A 19,793-nucleotide genomic window follows, 5' to 3' on the forward strand; every position below is an offset into this window, starting at 1 on the left:
CAGACAATTCAGCATTATATACAGCCAGATAAAAGTGATATATTTAATAGTCTAAAAAGATATCAGGAGAATCAAAGAATTATAGAATCCTAAGCTGTGGAAGGGACTGAGAGGAAGAAATGTCCAATCTCCTACCCAAAGCATGAGAAAGGGAGAAGGAATCCTGTTTGTTTTGGCCTGATATTATTAAAGAGTTTACTTGTTTTGTTTTAACAATAATGAATTTGTTATTTTAGAAGCCAGTCAGCTTCTTTTCATTGCTTATCTTTTTACACATATGGAGAATGATGTGTCGATTAGTGGAAGTCCTTCCATTGATACAGATTAAAACCAGTCTGTGACTTTAGTAGGCAATTTTCCAGAACTTGTCTTTTTGGAGAGAAGCTTTTCACTTGCAATTAATTCTTTTTTTTTTTTTTGGTTCTCATGACACCAACATAGTCTTGTCTCTAAGAGCAACTCTTTACCCATTATACCATACTATCTTGCCAGAATTTATATATATATATATATATATATATATATATATATATATATATATATATTTTATAATGAAACCATGATTAGTAGGAATAGGTTCTTACCTTTATTCCCAGTGAGTTGATAGCAGGGTTTGTTTGACACTGCAATGGCCCAAGGGTCTGAATATGGAAAATATATAGAAGAGACTCATCTCTTGCAGAATTTGGCCATCCCACAGTCAGAAGTGTTTCACTGATAGTACTGGGTCCGATGTTGTGCAGCTGCCAAAGAAATGATTATGGTGACTATCATGACTTAATATGAATATGTATATAAATTATATATAATTCCTTTAAAATCAGCTAAAATATAAGTTCAGAAAAGTTATGTAAACAGCTTAGACAGTGAGACTTGATGGCTGTTATGAAAGTTTGTTTAAATCAGTAAAACTCGATGTATGGATTTTCTCAACATTGTCCACAGAGCTTAGCCATGTCTAAAATTATGGTGTTTACCTTGATTGTTTTTATTATTTTAATTTTAGAGATAGTCTTGGGACATTAACGGTATCATTTTTAAACTCAGTTGTTGCTTTTCCTAGTAAGAGCTGTCTACTCTTTCCTGCTTACTGACTTGTGAATTACAACCATATGTGATATACTCTCTTTCACCCCCTGGAAGAATGGTCATCTATCAAATGCGGAAGATAGTCTGGTCTCACCACAGTTCACTTAAAGGGCTTGTTGCAAAGCTGGGATCTCTTTATTTTAATCAGTAAATCTCTAAGAAAAAGCTCACATCTCATAAAGAGATATGCACTTCGAAAATATAAAGCCCTTCTATTCAGTGGCTGCAAAAGAGCTCACAGAGACTATTTACTACACTTGAATTCACTGTTTTTTAAAAAATCTCTGAGCATTAAGAGGAAATTTTCACCTTTTTTCATAGATCTTAAACATCCTGAAACAACTCCAAAACACATTTTTACTTTTTGCTTATTAAGTAATCCATTTAATCCACACAATCAAAATTTAATGATATTCACTTATATAGTATTTTTAAAAAGACATTCTGAGCAATTAAATGGGCATTGAACAACTGATAATCATGAGGTGGTCAGAACAAATGGAATTCTTATTATACCCAGACCAGTAAGGTCATTTGTTAGCTGGATTCTTGTGATGGTTTCAGTAGAGCACAGGAAAGGCTAATTTAGGTACTCCCCAGAGCTGAAACCAGGATAGGGATATTTGCATAATTTATCTTAGAATTCTTTTTTTTTTTTTTTCACAGTGTGCCTTGGTCCAAATGATCTTGTATCAGGAGAAGAACTTTCAATGATTCTTTGATCCATTATTAGGCAGAGTTACATGCAGTTGGGTGCATGCAGAATTCTTTTCTCTGATACTGGACAGAGTTGGATTTCTTTTCTCAATGGAGTAAACAGACAATCCATTTTCAAATGGATTGTTAAATCTGGTCAATGTTATCTTCCCGTGTTCTCTTAAAGGTAGAAGATGAGGGCTTCATTTGGGAGTATTGGAAAAGATAAGCAGTAATAAACTCTAGGGGAAAGGGACAGGAGATATCAATTATGAACAGCACGTAGAACCTTATTTTTAATGGTGAATTTTCCAAGAAGAAAAGTCTCAAAACCTTCAAATAAATGATAGTAGTTGCTCCTTTTCAGTGTTATGTTTTAACAAAATAAAAAAGTAATGAAGGAAATAAATCGTCATCTTATTTCAATTTTGGCATTCTTTGTTTCAACAAATAAATCATTGAATTTTAGATGTTTCTAAATTTAAAAGGTTCAAATCTGAGATTAAATGTTTTTCTTTATTTTTAATGGTATTAAAAATAGATAATAAAATTACAAAATCTTACAAGTGTGATTCAGAAATTGTGTATTATATCTTCACCTGAAACATGAATCTTCTCTATGATAGCAGTCTCATTATTAAGCTGAGCTACTTAATTTTAATTGAATATATAAAATAGCTAGAATTGTCTCAATATGAGGAAACTCCCAATATGGGATCTTTCTCCCTCAATTATATTAAAATAAGCCTGTAACTTAATTATTAGCTAAAGATAATACTAACATTTCCATAGCCATTACTTTATGCCAGGTGATGTCCTAAGTACTTTACAATTATCACAACTATCTTAGGAAGAAGGTACTAAGATAATTTGGAAAGGATAGCTCTAGTAGTTGGAGAGATGAGGAAAGATGAAGAGTGGGGCTCTAGAATAGTGTCTTGAAGGAAGAGAAGACTCTTAAGAGGAAGAGGTAAAGAGGGAATACATTTCAGGCATGGGAGATGACATTCAATGCAATTTCCTTTCCTTTAAGATGACCATGTTGGAATTTTGTTCTTTAAGGTTCTTTCCACCAAGAAAATTCAATCTATAAAATTTTTTTTCCTGTTAATGGCCTTTACTAAAAATGAGCAGGTAAATTTGATCCATGACTATTTTAATCCATATGACTTAGAGCCAAACTAGGAATTTCTTGTTCAATCATTTTTCAGACTCTTCATGCCCCTAGTTTGGCATTTTCACAGTAAAGATACTGGAGTGATTTGCCATTTTCTTCTCCAGCTCACTCTACAGAAGAATAAACTGAGAAAAATAGGGTTAATTGACTTGCCCAAGATCACAGAGCTAGTAAGTGTCTGAGGCCAGATTTGAACTCAGGAAGAGGGATCTTTCTGATTCCAAGCCCAGTGCAGTATCTACTACAACATCTAGAAATAGAATATTTTGAAGACACTAATACAGAGTGAGTAAAAGAATTTGGATTTGTGCTATTTTAAATGTGCATCAAAGAGGGGAGTTTTTGCTTTTAAAGAAAAGAATTTAAGACAACATTGCTAGGACAAAATTAACATTTAAGTTACCTCATAAATATGCTGTACTAATGGTCCAACTTCTTCTTCTTTGTGGGGCTCCTCTTCAGGCTCCCAATTATGAATTGGCAGAACAATCTGTGGTGGATGGGAAACTCTGCAATGCAAGCATCACAAATGATTGAATGAAGATTATCATCACTATCATTCATCCATTCATTCAACAAACATTCACTGAGAACTTAATATGTATATAAGCGCCGACCATAGAGTATTGGGTCAGAGTATAACCTGTACAAAAATTGATAAGATCTACAGTTCCCTCAAGGAAATTACATTTCAGTAGTATTATCTATATCTATGTATCTATCTCCATAAATCTAACTAGATTATAAATTCCTTCAGGACAGGGACCAATTTTTTTTTTTTTTTGCCTTTCTTAACATTCCCAGAACTTAGCACAATGCCAGGCACATAGTAGGTATTTAATAAAGGCTTACCGATTGACTACAATATTAAATCTCTACCTGTTCAATGACCTGTACTGGAAACTGAGATAAATAAAAAAAAATTAGACAAAATTCAGTTCCTGACCTAGTTGTATGACCCTGAATAAGTCATTTAACCCTATTTGCCTCAGTTTCCTCATCCATAAAATGAACTGGAGACAGAAATGGAAACCACTTTAGTAACTTTGCCAAGAAAATCCCAAACAGAATCACAGAGAATTGAACATAATTTAAATGACTCCACAATAAGAAAAAATCAGTGTGGTAGATAAAAAGTTGGTCTCAAAGCCAGGTGGAATTAGATTCAAATCCCACCTCTAATAGTCAGTAGCTATCTAACCCTAGAAAGACTCTTAATTTCTCAATGTTCTGGTCACGTCTCTAAAGTTGAAGACAGCCTAATTTATATTATTAGAATTCTTTTATTCATTATTTTTTGCTATCAATGAATCATGACTCCCTATCTGCATCCTAAATATACCCACAAATATATGTAGGTATACTTAGGATGGCAATATGATATTCACACACACATATTTATCTGTGTAAGTTTGCTCAAATATTCATGCTTCAGAACTTCCAGCATCTGAGATTTTGACTGTCTTGGTCAATTTTTCCTTCATAACCTGGATTACAACCCCTTGACACATTAGTAGATGGTTTAATGAGTTGTTATAGCCCCCATCTGGTGGTAGAAGTTCTCATAATTTAACTGGGCTGGTTCCAAAAGGAAAGACCATAGAGTCTGTTTCTGAGTCCACTTCAGAAATCTTTCCAAGGCCTGTTAGAGCTTGCATTCTGTTGGCATTGCCCTTAGGAAATCGAGGTTGTTTTTATACTAAAATGTGACCCTAATAAAGGGCTTTACTGGCAGAAGTCTAGCTAAGATTGAAAAGAAAACAACATCCAGGCATTCAAAAAGTACGTGTACCAAGATGAAGACAGAAAATGTTGGGCAAGACAAGAGAAGTAGCCACTTCTCAGCTCTCTATTCCTGAATTTTCAGTAGTTCTTTGCGCTATATCTTATTTTATATCATAAGGTCCAGATCAAGAATCAGGGTGAGAAGCTCTGGATAAAACCTGGTTGAATATTCCAAAAGTGTCTTGCTAACAACTTGAGAGTATGAGATAGGAATCGATGTTATCTAACAAAATAAGTTGGGTAGTGATATTATATAGTACTAGTTTCACATATCATATGTTTATCCACAGCATGGAATATGGACATGGAGTGAATGGGAATGGAATATAATTCTATTACTTCATATCATCATCTGTTTATCAGTGATTAGATATGGAAAGTATTGATCACTCAGGGCAAGTGAAGGATGGTTATTTTTGTCAAAACCCATGGTAAATTCAAGTCTCAGTAGAAAATATTTTTAATAAACTGATCCTTTTTCTTTCAGCAAGCTGAGCTGGCATTTAATAAAAAAGAAAGCACAAGAGGAAGAATTCCTAGACCTTCAGATAGAAGTAGTTTCAATGGAAATGATCTCTTTTGGCCATCAATCATTTTGGCCTCTTAAGGGGAGTTAGTAATCAACTTAGTCTCCCAAAAGTTCAAATCTTATTCTCTCTTCTGGATAATCCATGTCCAAAGAAAGAACAAAAAAGTATTTTAAACTGAATTCTGTCCCTCAGGCAAATCACTTAATAGAAGCAGCATGGTGTAGTTGATAGGGTCCTGGACTTGGAGTAATAAAGATCTAGAATGCTGTGTATGATCCTTACTAGTTGTATAACTCTGGCCAAGTCATCTATTCTCTGTGTCAATTCCCTTATCTATAAAGTGAGGAAAATGTACTTAATGGACTATAATATTTCTTCTAGTTCTAAGTCTGGGTTACTATGCTTTCTGTATGCTTCTATTTCTTTTCTGAAAAATTACAAATTTCCTGAGTTATATATGACAGAGACTGGGGAAAAATTCAAATTCTTTTAATTAAAAATAATTAAGCAAAGTTCTTTCCTTGAGGTGTGGGGTCAGATACAATTTCTTCTAATATTCCACAGAAACATTGCTTAATTCTAAAGAAATTGCATAAAAATGCACTGTGGGAACTCAATGATAACTATTCCAGGGAATAGCTTTCTCTTTGCCAACAGTAATTATTTATCATTTCAGATGCCAGATATTGAGTCAAGGATACAGGTTCAAATTTTTACTCTCCTATTTTCCACCTACATGATCTCAGGTAAGTAACTTTATTACTCTTTGCCTGAGATTCCTAATCTATAAAATGAATGGGTTGAATTACATAGCCTCACAAGTTTGATAATCTAAGTTTACAGACCTATCAACATAAAGAAGGAGCCTTAAGAAACAGCCCCTTTGTTTTTTATACTGCAGTTATTTCATTTAAATGTCTAGATACTTTATAAAATATCTTTGAATTTGAGAACAAGAAAGGACATTAGAAATAATTGACTGAAGCCCCCTCATTTGATAGAAAACCTGAGGTCCAGGAAAATAATGATGACCAGTCCTTTTAGGGAGAGACAAAGTCCTTGAGATAATGGACCACTGTCGCTGCTGGGATTTTAATAGTTTCGCTACTAGCACCTTGGTTACATGACCAATTTGGCAGCAAAATGTTTAGGCCAGGTGCTAATACCAATATTTATTATAGAATCACTGGCAAACTTTTTTTTGGAAGGAGTAAATCTGGATCTATGTGCACAAATGATGGGGTTCACTATAAATGTCTACTATCATCTAATCTTAAGTAGGTTTTTATTGCTGCAAGGCAATCTTTTATCTCCATAAATGTTTCACTGAGCCCCTAAATCACATTCTCCATGATAGCTATTCTAATGTTGCCTTTCTCTAAAGTTCCTAGCTCTATCTACCTTTCCCAATGAGGAAGTAAAGTCTGTGACTCTATACCTTTGAATATCCTTACGTCCTTTCTTTCTTACCGTTTCAGAGGAACAAGTAACCCTCATCTTGACAGAGGTCACCCTCTTCCCCTGTACTTCTAATCTCAACCTCTCCTCTTATCTCTGTAAATCTGCTCCATCAATCATCCCTATTCTCACTCTCTCGTCAGGCACCTTTTATTTCTCCTCCCATTTACTGTCCAATTTCCTAGTATATATTTGTTTTCTTTGTTTACCACCAATTAAAGTTTTTCTCCCAAATCTCTTAATAATCTGTTTTCTGTTCTCACCATTCTACTGAATAAGCTTTATCCAGCATTACTAATGACTATGTTATCAATAGACAAAAATACTCCCTTTCCCCCCAAACTTCCTTCTTTATTTTCCTTGAGCTCTCTGAAGCATTTTGGAACTGGAAGTGCTATTCTTCTCCTTCTTTTTGTTCCATGAGATTACATTATTATAGTTCACATTCCTACCTCTTTGGTTGTCCCTTTCTGGTTTCCTTTTCTTGGTTCCTCATGCTCTTCCTACCCTTTAAACCTCTTCCAAGGTATACTTCTTTTCTCATCTCATATTTCTTTCTATGTATCTCTGTCTCTCTGTCTCTCTTTGTCTGTCTGTCTGTCTGTCTCTCTCTCTCTCTCTCTCTCTCTCTCTCTCTCTCTCTCTATATATATATATATATATATATATATCTGTCTCTTAAACTGAAACTATCTATGAGCAGGGTCTGGGTCACATCTATCTTTATATCCCCAACATCTTGATTCTATGGCTTGATTGTAGTAAGTACTTCATAAATATTTGTTAAGTTGGTATCTCTGTTGAAAAAAAGAATGCTTTCTTTCCCTAGATTGAATGAAATTGTTATGGGGGGAAGGTATAGTTTTCCAAAGATTATCCCACATCTATTGACTATTTTAAGAAGAAGGAATATAATTGATGATTAAGATTAGATTTACTTCCAAAAATTCTAACAGCCCATGGAAGAGTCATCCTTGTGTACTGACCCAAACATAGATGGAATCATCATCAGAAAGCAATTTAACGGAAGAAATTCTTTTTTTTGGCCATGAAAATTCATGACCGATGTCAATGAAGTCATTGCAAGATTTGTGTCTATAATGGTGGAAGTTCCTGCACAAATCAAAGCATTAATCATTGAAGTCTAATATTTAGATTTAGATTTGAAAGGGGTCTTAGAGCTCATTTAGCTCAATCCATAACCTAAAAATGAATTTTGTTCACATATCAAGCCTTTGCTTATAGATATCCATGATCAGGAAAATAATCACCTAGGCTTTGAGGGCCAGGAAAACAGTCACCCATAAGAAGATTCATTCCATTTTTCTAAAGCTCTATTTTTTCTTTTTAATTGAATGGAAATCTCCCTTTCAGAGCCATGAAAAGAAGTCTATTTCTTCTTCCATCTGGCAACCCTCTGTAAGTCTGAAGTCTATCATGTTCCTTCTGAACTGTCTACTTCAGGTTAAACATCCTTATTTTTTTTGTCATGAGTGTCATGAGTTTAAGGCCCCTTACTATCTTCTTCCAAGTTACCTTATTCTGGATATGGTCTTGCTGGTCAATGCTGCTTGAAAAATGTAGCACCCAGAATTAGACATACCATTCCAGAGAGGAGTTGAGAGGGGATGATGACATTCCACACTGGTCTTGTTCGTCCAGTTAAAAACGTTTTACCTTCCTGCCTCTTCATATTGGTGATTCTTGTGCTTGTAGTCCACTCCTTCCCTAAGACCCTTTTTCATGTGAATTGCTTTCTCATCATGTATTTTAGTAGTAATCTACTGCAGCATTAGCCAGTACTTCTAAGGCTTACAATGTCAAGAATTCAGTATAGAGCTGTGTTTAAAAAACTGAGCAGAGATTATCTAGTTTCGAATTAAGCTGGTGAGTTCCTCTGTGTTTGCCCTCAAAACTAGAATCCACATTCTAGACATAGATATAAAACATATAGATACAGTAAGAAATTTTCAAATCTATTGTTTAAGATAGTGAATGAATTCAACAACAATAACAAAACAATAAGCTTGCTGCAGGCCTAAAAGGTTAGTTTTTCCTATAAATCAAGCGTATGAGATTCTCATACGTTACTGTTTCATTACATTTCATTCCTAGAACAATGCAACATTTTGACAAATTGTTTCTCTACCAATGATGATATTTGGAGGGAAAGATTTTATTTTGAAAATGACCCCCCAAAGAGAAAGAAAATGGCTAAAAAGAACTTTCAAACCTTCTTAGGTTAGGAAGTTAGATCAGCAATTTAAATGATTATATTTCTATAATGAAGCTTATATGGGATGACACTACAGCTATTATCACAAAGGGAGTGGTTCCATGACTCCTTATAGAGAAAGAAGTCACATTGGTAACAAGCAAACAATTGAATATATTTACCCCAGAAGTTCAATATAAGAAAAAAAAAAAAGGGAATATTTAGCATTAAACCTTAACTTAATTGCCCATGGCTCACTTCACCCAGAAAATGTCTCTCTCTAATATGATATTTTATTTGCAATAGGAAACTTCATTTTATGTCAAGTTAAGAAACTGAGATTTATTGTACTTTAAGAGTCCCAACTTTTGAATAAATCTTCTGCCTGTGAAAAGTACAAAAGAGGACTAATAATAAGGTAGAAAGGAATAATGTCTTACTATGTTTTTCTCATCACAAATCTAAGGAATTATTAAATATCTAAAGTTAGCTTTAAAAAGGAATGAAAATGGAAATTAGTGTAAGTAAGTAAGTAAGTAAGGATTATACCTTAAGTGGTATTTATTAAGTTAATGAGATTTTTTTAATGAAGAATAAAATTGATCCACTTAAAATTCATTTTCTTTTTTTTTTTTTTGCCTTACATGTGGTATAGATTTAGAATGTGTAAATCAAGCTCTAGTGATCCAGTTCCTCTAGCTCATATTTCACATTTGATTGCTCAATCAACAAACAAGACCATAATGTAATTTCAGCTATGTTAAAATTGTTATAAGACCTACATCAAAATTTTGTTGTTATTCAGTCATTTCAATTTGGTTCGACTCGTAGTGATTCAATTTCAGATTTTTTTTTGTAAAGATACTGTATTGTTTTGCCATTTCCTTCTCCAGCTCATTTTACAGAAGAGGAAACTGAGGCAAATAGGGTTAAATGACTTGCCCAGGACCACATAGATAGTAAGTGTCCGAGGCCAGATTTGAACTCAGGAAGATACATCTTCCTGATTCCAGGCTAGGTATTACATTTACTGTATCATTTAGCTGCCCATCCCTTAACAAATGGCTTAATAAATTGTTGTAACTAAAAAAAAAAAATCTGTTCCCTAAATCTTGGTTCCATGTTTCTCAAACTTAGCCAGCCTGATCCTTGGATGACAGATATAAAAACCATAACCCACTAGGATATCATGATAAATAGGAAATCATGGATTCCTATTCCAGTGTTCATAATCATAGAATACTTGAACTAAATACAGATAGAATCATCATCAGAATGCAAGTGAACAGATGAAATTCCTTTTGGCCATGACAATTCACAACCCATGTCAATGAAGTCATTGGAAGATTTGGGTCTTCCTTGAGAGTTTCTACATAGATCATAGCATAAAATCTTGATTTCTAATATCCAGATTTAGATTAGGTATTTGCAAGAGATCTTAGAAATCATTTAGTTCAATCCCTTATGAAAACATGAATCTTGTTTACCTATTTAGCATTTGCTTAAAGATGTATGTATAAGATTAAGAAAATCATCATCCCCAAGAAAGTTCATTCCAATTTTGGAGAGCTATGTTTTTAGGAATTTTTTTCATTGTTTCTTTTCTATAGGGAGCTAAAAAATCTAAAATTAAAAGTCTCTTCAACTCTTTGTTACAAGGTTAGCAGAATATGTAATTATACAAAGGAACTGAATAGACAATTTCTAATCTGAGAACTCACTTCACTAAGTATAGTTTTTGTCAATATTTAACTACTTTTGTGCCTAAATAAGCAATATATGCTCAGATATTATATAGCTACAATTTATTACTTACCCTCTGATCTCTACTTGGGCCATAGCACTAACATTGATTTGCAGGCTCACGGAATTGCTATCTGGATTATCCTTGTTGGAACTAAAATATAGATACAACAAAGTTAATAATTATGCTAAAGAATAGTAACTACACAATACAGTCCATATATTTTTTAATCAATGGCAAGGCATGAGCATTCTAAAAAAAATCTTATTTGAAAATGAAAGTATGTTTTAAGGATCAAGGCAATTTGATTAAGGGTCAAGTACCTATTACACATACAAACACACAAATGATTTTTCTGAAAACACTTTAAATGTCAGGAAGTGAATTAATCTTTGGAAGTTTGATTGGAAAATGACTAGATTGAATTTGTCTCCCAGGATCAAGAGGCAGATACTTTCATATTTTTTTCTAAGAGATTTTCCTGTCAACTTTTGTTTTTTTTTAATTCTAATGGCACAGATAATCCCCCAAAAGTACAATCAAAATATAAGGATCTTGAAAAACATGGTATTATCTACTCTCTTTATAGTAAATTTACTTTCATGATCCAGTTATCTCTGGCTCTGAATTCAGAGTATCCTATTCTAGTAATAAAAGCACCTATCTCCCACAGTTGTCATCAAGATAAAATAAGATACGAATAAAGTACTTGGCAAATGTTATATGAATGTTAATCATTGTTGTTATAGCCCATGTCTGAAGCTCACTACTTATGGGACATTCATTGTCACAAACTTCCTGGGCCTCAGTTCCCTCATCTGTAAAAATGGGTGGCTTGGACAATATTGTTACAGAGGTCAGTTTCAGTTTTACATCTAAATTCTGTTTCTTGAGTTAATATTCTCTCCATATCCCCTGTGGTTATATGGAGAATGTGAACTTCTGAGTATATTAAGTTTATAAAAAGAAGCCAGGTTGGGTTGAAAAACTGTCTGATAACAGAACAATGAATTGTCCATGAAATGCTTCAAGGATTTCAAGTGGAAAAATTCACTTTTTGTAATTAAAAAATAATGGTAAAATCATTATTATATTTGCTGATACTTTCTCAAGCAAATTGATGTTGGGGAAAATGTTCCCTCCAAAAATCATTTAATAAAAAATGACTAAATTAAACATTCAAAGCTACAAAGAAGATAGGTCTTATAAAATTAGAGCATTAATTGAATCAAATATATGTATTTCCTATTGTTGTTCAGTTTTTCAGTCTAACTTTTCATGACTGCATTTGGATTTTTCCTGCCAGAGATACTGGAGTAATTTGTCATTTATTTCTCCAGCTCACTATACAGATGAGAAAACTGAGGTAAACAGGATTAAGTGACTTGCCCAGGGTCACCCAGCTACAAAGTGTCTGAAGCCAGATTTGAATTCTGCTATTTCTGACTATGGGTCCTGACACTCTCCACATCTAGCTTTCGTAATTTATTTCCTATCATTCATTAAAGTTATTATATTATTTACATTCTGCAACTACCTCTGCAGAATGAGAATGTCTTACAATATTCTCCAGGGAGAGCTACTTTCTATAGGGACCCCAAAATTAGAAAGAATGATTCAGTGAAAAACGGTATAGGATTGAACTCTCAAAGAACAGGGTTTCTTCTGGTGAGCTTTTTAAAGCTTTCTAAATTTAGAAACTGGAAAGAATTGGATAAATTCAATAGAAACTCTTAAAAGATCATTAAAATGTGCTTCTTTGGTTATTTCAATTATTAATTTTTTTAAACATCCTGATTGATTACATGTACAGATAACTACAAACTATATAACTACAAACACACATGGAAAAACAGAAATGGGCAGATGGCAGTTTCAGTTTCCATAATGGGCTAGCACTGAAATAAGCCTAGAGGGACTTGCTCACCAATGTTTGAATCCCATTGCCATACTGGTCTATTATAATCACATCTGGGGAGTGTAGAAAGATTGCTTTTTCAAGCACATCCTTGGGAATGACTAACCACTGAAAAGCATTTGAATGATTCTGCTCGATGTAGGCTTTGTGGTTCTGAGTTTCTTGTAAGTCATAGGCAATGGTTTGATTTGCAAACTTGAGTCTTCTAAGGAATAGCTAGCTATATATTTTTTTCTATTTCCTTGTTAGTGGAAAACATGGGGATTGAATTATAAGAGCAATGTTTATGTGCATGTGTGTATTTAAATGGTGTCATTTTCAATTATTTTAATGAGTAAAATTATTCATTATATACAGTAATATATTTTTAATAATAGCTTTTTATTTTCAAAATATATGCAAAAATAGTATTTAACATTTACCCTTGCAGAACCTTGTGTTCCAAATTTTTTCTCCCTCTATTTTCCCCCTATTCCTTCTCCTAGATAGCAAGTAATCCAATATATGTTAAGCATGTGTAATTCTCCTATGCTATATATGGTAATGTAAACAGGTATCAAATATGGAACCCATTTTTAAAACATGAAGTGTATATTGGCTTTTTAGAAATACAATAAAGTAAATCAAAGCCCTGAAAACTAAATTTTCTGCTTCTCTATCCAAAATTTTCTGCTTCTCTATTCAAAGCAATTCTATGATATTTTGCAGTATAAAATTTCTAGGGAAGTTTGTACTGAATCCAGTAGTTCTTAATAAAATCTTGTCATGAGAAAGGAACCACAATTTTTATGTGTGTGTATATATATATATATATATATATATATATATATATATATATATATATATATATATATATATATATATATATATATATATAGTTTGTATGCTTTCTTGACCGCTCTTTGAATAGCAAGCCTCCCTTGCTAATACTGCTGTTACATTAAACAAGCAATCCATCATTGTCTATGATATGGTGCTATTTATACTTTCTACTCTAAGAAAATTAATGGTGAACTTCCTCTATAGGAACACATCCTGATGTATGCCAAGGATAAATATGTTTTTCACTTATTCTTCTAATGGAAACACATTTCCTCTTTCTTCTCCATTTACTATTTCCTCTTTGTTCCTCTGTCTTTGTCTCTCTATGTGTCTCTCTGTCTCTATCTTTATCTCTTTCTGTCTGTCTCTCTTTCCCTCCTTCCTTCCCTCTTAATGAGAACATGAAACCTTTTAAGATTCTTGACCTTTTAATTATATTAGCCAATAGAACCAGCATTTAACTGCTCTTCTTCTGGCAAAGAAAAAATTGATAAGGTGATCATATGGGTTTGTTATAAACACAGGAGACTATCCTTACATATGGAAGACTTTCATGAATCACAGAGCAAAGGCAGAGAAAAGCTCTTTTACTCAAACATTTGGTAACCAAAAAGTGCTCCAAGTTAATGACTCTAAAAGCCCAGTTTTCCTCTAGCAGGGGACCTGGATTCTGTATGTGGGGATCAGCATTCAAATCCTCCCCCCCCCCCACTTAAGAGCTGAAATTTGATTTTGAGTATATTTGTTTTACTTTGGGTTTGGATGGACTTGTTTAAGCTAAAATTAAACCATTTCACTGCAATCTTATTTGCATCTTTGAGATCTATCAGAATAGTAGATTGCGGAGGAATCATTTGCCTCATGATGATTAAATCTACAAGTGATTTTCTGGATTCAAAATGTGTCTTTGGACCCATAATTCCTAGGATATGAGTCATAAACTTGGAAAGTTACCTAATCCAACTTCCATTTCGCAGATGAAGAGATTGAGGAACCCATAACTAGGAAGAGAGTAAAGATAATAGAATTCAGATTTCTTGAGCAGAATGTGTATGTGTATGTGTGTATATGTATGTGTGTGTATGTGTTTAATAATTCCATATGGTTGTCAATATCATGTTTATTTTTATTATTTTTTTTAATTTTTCAAGATAATTATTGATGGTAGTACATTGCTATAGCATTTAAGGAAGAAAGAAAAATCAAGACAGATTCTTTAAGATGAAAGTGACTATGAAAAGGATATCTATTCTGTTTTCAATTTTTAATTTAGTACTGATTAGAGCAACGATGATAACAAAGGACAATTTTCTACAAAAAGGCATTGAGGAAGGCTCCTAGAATCAAGAATCCTAAAATCAATGTCCTAGATTCAGCACTCAATCAGCCCTACTAACTGCACAGCTTATTATAGCAAGTGCTGCAGTTATATGTGAGAAAGAAGGATAAATTAATTTTATTTTTTTTTCTTTCTAAATGGAAGCTCTATTTATTTGTTGATTTATTGGAAAACACAATTAATGAATAAGAGTAGAATCTAATAAAGTGTCTACTCAGGGAAGCAGAACTCTGTGAAGCTACTTTGGTTAAAATTGCAGACAATGAGTGCAGTGCAAAAAACAGTTCATGATGTAACTAGGGGATAAACAGCAGTATTATATTGGCATCTTCTGGACCTAGATTGAAAATACAGGTTTCCTTATGCACACTGACAATTCAGTAAGATAAATGATGAATGCTCACTCTCTGTACCTGATCACCAAGAAAGTACAAACAAGAGCTAATGACAGCAGGAGGAAATTAGGTTAAATGTAGGAAGATCTTACTGACATCCATTGGAAAGGGAATATAAAATGAGGTAGAATATTCTTTTACCCTAGAAATCATTCATAATTACACAGGAACCCAGAGGTCTTGGGTGAAGTTCTAACTGAGCAACTTTATCAGATGCATTTTATCCTCACTGCTTTTGTGTATTTAAATGTCCTCCATCGAATTACTTCTATGTTATTTCTTAAGTAATAAGAATAATTCCTGTGATTCCATTGCTAGAAGGGATGCCCAGAGGAGAGAACTCTTTCTACCAATGGAGCCTTCTCAAAGGCTAGCTCAGAGCTATGTCTAGAGCATTGAGAGGTTAAATCATTTGCCCCCAGTCACACAGCTACAATAAGTCAGAATATACCCTTGAACTTGGCTTTGAGGCTGGCTCTCTACCCAATATACCATGAATTTCCTTAGAGTATTGAAAGAAGAATGCTGACTCTAAAGAGATTCATTATGTCAAAGTCACATAATTCATTCTATGAGATCCAAGTTGAAAATCCTGGCTTCATATTTCATTCAAAGCTAAATAAAAATTTTAAGCCACTCTCTTTACTGCATAATCTGGGGCATGAGATGGGGGAATAAGGGATTGGCCTTATTCATCACCAATAAATACTGATCCAGTGATGGCCCTGTTGAGATGTCACATTGCTTTTGGCTGTTTCTTCCAGGATAGGGCTAATTCTAGTTCTTAGGATGAAAGAACAAGGTAGAGGGAAAGGGAATAAATTCAAATAAACTAGAGACATGAAAAAATCCAGGTAAGAAGCATAGCTGTCCTTCTATAAATTGAAATCAAGAGAATGGTCAGGGATGCCTCGCAATTGTTTTCCTTCCCTCATCTATCAGGCTATCTAATCAAATAGTCATTTTTTTGTGTCTTAGAAGTTTTTGCCAGATACCAATCTCTCCTATTAAAATGAAAATACTCCCTGAGGTAGGGTCACACCATCAGTTATCATTTACTGAAGATTAGCTAATAGCTGTTTGGGGTTTAAGGTAGATCCTTGAAAGGAAGGTTGGGATACCAGGATAGGGAAATGAAAGAGAAATGTAAGGAGAAAGAGAGAAACAGATTCTGCCTACTTTATAATCTGGTCAAAGATTGGTACTGACAATACTTTCCTTCCTCTAAGACATGTGTAATCTTTGATTAGGATTAGGAATGTCAGCTGTTAGAGTGTTTCATGGGATTGTCCCATTGGTCAATTCAATCACTATAGAAAAGTATTGAAAACAACATCTTTATTAAAACATTGATCAAGGTTTTGAAAATCCTAGAACTCTAGGGATCATTAATCTTTTTTTTTAAATCATAGATCCTTTTGACAGCATAATGAAGCCTATGGAGTCTTCCTCAGAGTAATATCTTTAAAAGCACAAAATAAATATAAATGGTTACAAAAGAAATGAAGTATTTTGAAATACACATCAAAATATTAAAATTTTCAAATTCACAATCCCCCTCCCCCCATGAATTCATGGATTCCTTGTCAAGAACTATCTTGAATGGTAATGAAAGCTTTGATTGCTCTTTTAGGAGAGTTTTTTAAGAGAGGAATAAAATAAAACAACATGGAAAGAAAAGCATTTAGTTCAAAAGTTCATAGTCTCTCAATGATGAAAGGTCTCACCTCCTGATTTGGAGATCAAAGTCAATACTTGTATTGGTATTTTCAAGACGAGGAACAGCAAATCGGAGACCTAGTGAGTACTAGGAAAAAATCAGGTATGAGACTCAGCCATGAAAGAATTCTAGAACTAAAAAGTTATTTTTGCTTTCAATTTAGGGATGTCTTACACTATATATCCTTGATAGAGGATTAGATAATCCAGATTCTTCCTAAACATTTCTAGTGACAGTGAGCCATTTATTTTGAAAGATAACCTATTCTACCATTGGCAAGAATTAAAAACAATGCTAAGTAAAGGGAAAATCATGAATGATTGACAGTCTGATGTGAATGGGCTATTATATTCATAACTAGAATTAAACACTAGCTTTCAAAAAAACCTCATCTGGCATTTTTTTAAAATTTTGTTTTTTTGCTAGAAAAAAAATTTCTTAACTATTCTAAGTTGATAAACCTGTAGGGTATTTAGACTTATTAGGGTTATTATTGCTGCAAGGATCAAATGAAATTTCATACACACATATATGTATAAATACATATTTGTATGTATTACTTTACCTCTTTAAATATCTAAAATGTACAAGTTTCTGCAGTAGGATTTAAGAACAGTATAAACATGAATATAACATAGTTCTTGCCCTTATGAAAACAACTTTTAAAATACTGGGGTTTAAAATAATACTCCCTTCATGCCTTTAATATTTCAAGCCTTAATAGTGTCTTTATCTATAGAATTGTATTATAATAACGGACATATAACCTTTAAAAAACACAAAAACCACAAAATAGGCAGGTAATTATACCAAAGTGTCACATGAGAAAACAATACAATGAAACTAAATGCCTTCAGAGCTATCACAAGAGTAAGATAAGAAAGTGAATGATTTTCTGCTGCAGTAATAATCCCTCAGAGATAAACTAATCCAAACAACTTTATCTACTAGCTTCTTTCCTTTTTTTAAAAACATTTTTTGGATGGCCAAATGGATTGCTTTCTTTTTTTTTCTCCTTTATTTGAAATCATTTTGACTTTAAAATTCAACTTTAGGAACAAATTCTATCCTACCTATGCTCTCCTTTATATAATGATGATAATTTTTATTCTCATTTTCTCTAGTTCAGATAAAATTTTAAAGAACTCACATTATTCTCACTAGAGATTCAGTACTAACACAGGAACTAGAAACTAATGACCTGCAGATGCTGAATAGCAATGACTTTATTTCTTTCCTGTTTGCATTTAGGTAGGTCTTCTCACTCACACTAGATGACTGGATTTTTCTTGAAATACTGGGTAGGAGACAGATTAATTGGTTCATAAACATAACACTGCCTATATAATTTTCTATGTTGTAGTTCAAATATCCCATTCTTATTATGTACTTTTAACATTATGTCTACATACAATATTGAATATTTGTGTCATCCTCACTTTAAGAACTTAGTTGAATAATTATTATTTATTTAAAATTTTTCCTTTTTAAAGTAACATTTGAAATCTCAAGAAAACAAGCTTGCTTCCTGTTCTGTTATTATTGACTTAATTCTCAGAAGACAATAAATAATGAAAGATATTTAGAACCTTCTTTGTTTCAGATTGAAAAAATATATATAGCACATGGACATTAGCACAATAAATATAGCATATTTATTAGTCCACATACAGAAAAGGCAACTCAAAGACCAATTAGGAAATCCTCTTAGAAATTTCAAATAATTATTGAGGAGAGGGAAGGTCCTTATTCTGATTACTCAATTTCTCTCTCAGTGTGTGTTTAATTGGAGCTGACCCAAAAAAGGAACTCCTATATATTGGGGGTTTTGAAATTGGGTTTCTAACATATATTTTGCAAGTAGAACTAATTCAAAAATAAATTTAAATCAGAAAATCAGTTTTCAATGTCAAGAAGAAAGTATTTTCCTTTTATATTTTTGACCCCAGTTCCTTTACTCTTTGTGGAAATGATGCTAGATCTCATTACTCCATTAATTTCCCATCTAAATGAGCAATTTGTTTTAGCCACAGTTTGTTAAGTAGCTGAGTGCTAATTGAGTAGTTTTCCACTCACTTCCCTTAAAATTCAATCAGATAAAAATCAATTACTGCATCTGGTTTTCTCTTACATTTGTTCCAGCCACCATAGGGTTCCCCAAGTCACACACCACCATTCTGCTTACATTGTCCATCTTGTACTCACAGCTCAGTGGGTGCAGAGCCTGCAATGAGGAAGAACACCAACATTGAGTTCAGGGGTCAGAATAAATTATACCCTGGCAGCCAAGGAAAGCCCTGGGCTTCTGAAATTTCTTTGATTTTAAACACCTGTGTGGGCAATTCTGCACAAAGACTTAATTTGTGACTGTCAACCTTCAGGGAGGAAGTAGGGAACCTGAAAAAAAAGGGAGGGAGCCTAATTATAGAAATAAATGAGTTGGAGGAATGTATCTTTTCTGTGTTTTTTTTTTTTTGGGGGGGGGGAACTTGTAGTGTGGGTATTTACTTAAACATTTTAAAATGGATTTCCCATCTCCAAAGATGCAGATTCAAAGAATAAAAATAACCTTAAATACAAAGTTTCAATAACAAAGATAATAATGGTAACTCCTGTTCATAGAGAGGTTTAATATTAAGAACGTCCTTTCCTCACAATACTGCTGTCAGTTGACAGGTAGCTAAAAGTGACTCTGTGAAAGAATACCATGGGGATATGAATAAATGCCACGGGGTAAATATCATCTGTAGTGACTTTTCAAAGGGGCTTTCAAAGATTTCAATCAAAGTTGAAATGAAGCTAAGGTTGAAGACTTTAAGACCTGCTCCCACTCCAGAGTATTGGTAGAAGAGGATCCCTAGGGTACATATTCCCTGCTACTATATATTTGAAAATTTGAACAACT

At 33.3% G+C, this 19,793-nt stretch overlaps 1 protein-coding gene across 1 annotated transcript in view; it reads right to left on the minus strand.

The window, feature by feature from the left end:
* The window catches only part of ITGA8 (integrin subunit alpha 8), a 209,487-nt gene that overhangs the window by 62,780 nt on the left and 126,914 nt on the right, over positions 1 to 19,793 (minus strand). The window contains exons 21-25 of the mRNA XM_052000132.1: positions 19,020 to 19,112; positions 16,896 to 16,975; positions 10,767 to 10,847; positions 3,366 to 3,471; positions 585 to 743 (exon numbers count right to left, since the gene is read on the minus strand). Of these exons, the coding sequence (XP_051856092.1) occupies positions 585 to 743; positions 3,366 to 3,471; positions 10,767 to 10,847; positions 16,896 to 16,975; positions 19,020 to 19,112 (519 nt within the window). The remainder of the gene's footprint in view (positions 1 to 584; positions 744 to 3,365; positions 3,472 to 10,766; positions 10,848 to 16,895; positions 16,976 to 19,019; positions 19,113 to 19,793) is intronic.

The sequence above is a fragment of the Antechinus flavipes genome, chromosome 5, assembly GCF_016432865.1.
Source record: "Antechinus flavipes isolate AdamAnt ecotype Samford, QLD, Australia chromosome 5, AdamAnt_v2, whole genome shotgun sequence".
Classification (NCBI taxonomy): domain Eukaryota; kingdom Metazoa; phylum Chordata; class Mammalia; order Dasyuromorphia; family Dasyuridae; genus Antechinus; species Antechinus flavipes.